At 41.7% G+C, this 1,272-nt stretch overlaps 1 protein-coding gene across 1 annotated transcript in view; it reads left to right on the top strand.

Moving 5' to 3' along the window:
* Positions 1–1,272, top strand: part of LOC106883443 (U-reduvitoxin-Pr10a) — a 5,692-nt gene that overhangs the window by 3,663 nt on the left and 757 nt on the right. The window contains exons 3-4 of the mRNA XM_014934459.2: positions 430–567; positions 1,227–1,266. Of these exons, the coding sequence (XP_014789945.1) occupies positions 430–567; positions 1,227–1,266 (178 nt within the window). The remainder of the gene's footprint in view (positions 1–429; positions 568–1,226; positions 1,267–1,272) is intronic.

Raw genomic sequence — 1,272 nt, 5'->3', positions numbered from 1 at the left:
TATATATATATATATATATGTGTGTGTATGTGAGAATGTGTAAGTGTGTGTGTGGACAATGGTGTGTGGTGTGGATGCTGGGAAGTGGTCAGTGCTAGTGTGTGTGGAGTGGTGTGGGGTGGTGTGGTGTGGTGGTGTGGGGATTTGAATGTATGTATGCACACACAATATACACACACATATATATATATACATATGTATGCATGTGTGTGTGTGTGTGTGTGTGTGTGTATTGACTGGCCAAGGACTATAATAGATAAACATTTGCCCAAGGTGTGGTACAGTGGGAGTGATTGAACCTCAAACTGCATGCTTACTATGCAAGCTTCTTAAACCATGTTGTCATACCTGTGACTAATGTTAATAATGATATGATAATGATATGTTAATTATATCCATATGCTAATTGTTTTATTCCTTTCTATGCAGATATGGTCAAAAAAGAAGTGTGTTTATACAACAAGAAAGAATACAAAGTCGGAGCCAGTTTCAAAGACAACTGCAGCACTTGCAAATGCAGCAGCAACAATGTTGTTTCATGCACCAAAATGCCGTGTCCTATTACCAGTAGGTATTTTCCTATGCAGTTTTCTGTTGCAGTTTTGTTGTTGCTGTTGTTATTATTATTGATGATGGTGATGATGGTGATGCTGGCAATGGCGGCGATGTTGTTAGTGGTGTTGATGTTTGCAGTGGTGGTGATGGTGATGGTGGTGATGTTGTTTGTGTTGTTGTTAGTGTTGGCGGTGATGATTATAGTAGCTGTGGCGGTGGTGGTGGTGGCAGTGGTGGGGACGGCAACGATGGCAGTGGTGTTGCTACTTTTGATGGTGATGGTGGTGATGGCAGTAGTGGTGTTGCTGGTGGTGGTAGCGCTGGAGGAGGTGGTATTGATGATGGTGGTGGCAGTTGTGGTGATGGTGGTGGTGTTGACGCAGGGACATCATCATCATCATCGTTTCACGTTCGCTTTCCATGCTAGCATGGGCTGGACGATTTGACTGAGGACTGGTGAAACCAGATGGCTACACCAGGTTCCAATCTGATTTGGCAGAGTTTCTACAGCTGGATGCGCTTCCTAATGCCAACCACTCCGAGAGTGTAATAATAATAATAATGATGATGATGATGATGATGATGATGATGGTGATGATGATGATGATGATGATGATAGGGTAATGATATCTTAATTTATTTATATGTTTTGGTTATTCTTTTCTGCACAGACAAAGGGAAAAAAGAAGTGTGTATATACAAGAAACAAGTGTACAA

This window comes from Octopus bimaculoides, chromosome 27 (genome assembly GCF_001194135.2).
Source record: "Octopus bimaculoides isolate UCB-OBI-ISO-001 chromosome 27, ASM119413v2, whole genome shotgun sequence".
Taxonomy (NCBI): Eukaryota; Metazoa; Mollusca; class Cephalopoda; order Octopoda; family Octopodidae; genus Octopus; species Octopus bimaculoides.
The sequence above is the reverse complement of the archived record's forward strand: the minus strand, read 5'-3'. Positions and strand labels throughout refer to the sequence as shown.